Source organism: Coregonus clupeaformis, unplaced genomic scaffold (genome assembly GCF_020615455.1).
Source record: "Coregonus clupeaformis isolate EN_2021a unplaced genomic scaffold, ASM2061545v1 scaf1176, whole genome shotgun sequence".
Taxonomy (NCBI): Eukaryota; Metazoa; Chordata; class Actinopteri; order Salmoniformes; family Salmonidae; genus Coregonus; species Coregonus clupeaformis.
The window spans coordinates 147,501-149,434 of record NW_025534630.1 but is presented as its reverse complement, the minus strand read 5'-3'; the positions used below and the strand labels follow the sequence as shown (position 1 = coordinate 149,434).

Sequence of the window (1,934 nt, the reverse complement as noted above, 5' to 3'; positions counted from 1 at the left end):
CAGTGAGAGGACGTTTCTTTTTTTTTGCTGAGTTTATGTAGCTATCAAATCATCCAAATCCCCATGAGCCAATAGGAACGTTTAGATGACGATTGTGATCCCACCTTTTAAGATCAAAGAGTTCCTCCCTCTACCTCTCTCTCCATCCCCCAAAAGAAAACCCTGGGAAGTGTGCATGTATGGGTGTGTAAACACTGTTGTTTTTATTCTTACCAGCATCATCATCATCATCATCATCATCATCATCATCATCATCATCATCATCATCATCAGACAAACACAACAAGGTTGTTAGTTAAGGCATGTGCATAGCAGTCAGAGCTGTGCTTTAAACCAGAGTAGAAAACACAAATACAGGAACTACTATGTACACAGTCAAGTGCTACCCCTCTTCTCAGAGATAGAAAGAGGACTCGTCAAAACAGGTTATATCCATCTAGAGCCATCTTTCTATCTCTATGCTCTTTCTCTACCAGCGGTCCATGGGGCCAACCCTGTTCTAGAATCAACATCTGTTCTAGAATAACCCCTGTTCTAGAACCAACATATGTTCTAGAATCAACATCTGTTCTAGAATAACCCCTGTTCTAGAACCAACATCTGTTCTAGAATCCACATCTGTTCTAGAATCAACCCCATGTTCTAGAATCAACCCCATGTTCTAGAATCAACCCCATGTTCTAGAATCAACCCATGTTGTCAACTGGGGTTTTGCAGGTACAGGGGGTTAGTTTCAGGGGACTGAGGGGTGGCGTGTCAGGCGGTGTGAGCGTCTCCGTTGGGGCTGAAGTAGTACCTAACAGGGGGTCCAGGAAGGTCCTCATCTCCGTCGGACTCTGGAGCGAAGGACACGGTCAGGTCAACATAGCGACGGTCTACAGACGTCTTGATCAACTTGTGCATCCTGGGGGAGGAGGGGAGTGGGGGGGAGGAGGGGAGGAGGGGGGAGGAGAGGGAGATGGAGTATAGAGGAAGGGAGAGGGGGAGGAGAGGGGTGATAGAGGGAGGAGAGGGAGTATAGAGGAAGGGAGGAGACAGAGTATAGAGGAAGGGAGAGGGTGTGCGGGGGAGAGAGACTCAGATTCGCAGTGATTCAGGAGGACACAGTGTGTGTGTGTGTGTGTGTGTGTGTGTGTGTGTGTGTGTGTGTGTGTGTGTGCAGTGCCATACGTTAGTTTAAGTCTCTTGTTGTGTCCTGGAATCCCAGGGACATAGAGCATCTTCACTCCATGGACCACCATGGTAGGTTCTATTCCATACTTCTCCTGTAATACAACACAGTCAACACTATATATTAACCACCATGGTAGGTTCTATTCCATACTTCTCCTGTAGCACAACACAGTCAACACTATATATTAACCACCATGGTAGGTTCTATTCCATACTTCTCCTGTAATACAACACAGTCAACACTATATATTAACCACCATGGTAGGTTCTATTCCATACTTCTCCTGTAATACAACACAGTCAACACTATATATTAACCACCATGGTAGGTTCTATTCCATACTTCTCCTGTAATACAACACAGTCAACACTATATATTAACCACCATGGTAGGTTCTATTCCATACTTCTCCTGTAGGACAACACAGTCAACACTATATATTAACCACCATGGTAGGTTCTATTCCATACTTCTCCTGTAGCACAACACAGTCAACACTATATATTAACCACCATGGTAGGTTCTATTCCATACTTCTCCTGTAGCACAACACAGTCAACACTATATATTAACCACCATGGTAGGTTCTATTCCATACTTCTCCTGTAATACAACACAGTCAACACTATATATTAACCACCATGGTAGGTTCTATTCCATACTTCTCCTGTAATACAACACAGTCAACACTATATATTAACCACCATGGTAGGTTCTATTCCATACTTCTCCTGTAATACAACACAGTCAACACTATATA

General features: G+C 43.9%; 1 protein-coding gene across 3 annotated transcripts in view; it reads right to left on the bottom strand.

Moving 5' to 3' along the window:
* LOC123486365 (ubiquitin-like modifier-activating enzyme 6) overlaps positions 1-1,934 on the bottom strand; it is a 63,330-nt gene continuing 61,396 nt past the window's right edge. For 2 of the 3 annotated variants that reach the window (XM_045217678.1, XM_045217680.1), the window contains exons 32-33: positions 1,171-1,265; positions 2-904 (exon numbers count right to left, since the gene is read on the bottom strand). In XM_045217678.1, coding sequence (XP_045073613.1) covers positions 757-904; positions 1,171-1,265 — 243 coding nt within the window. In that variant the 3' untranslated portion in view covers positions 2-756. Of the gene's footprint in view, positions 905-1,170; positions 1,266-1,934 lie in introns of all 3 variants that reach the window. The other variant, XM_045217679.1, reaches the window with a different exon arrangement.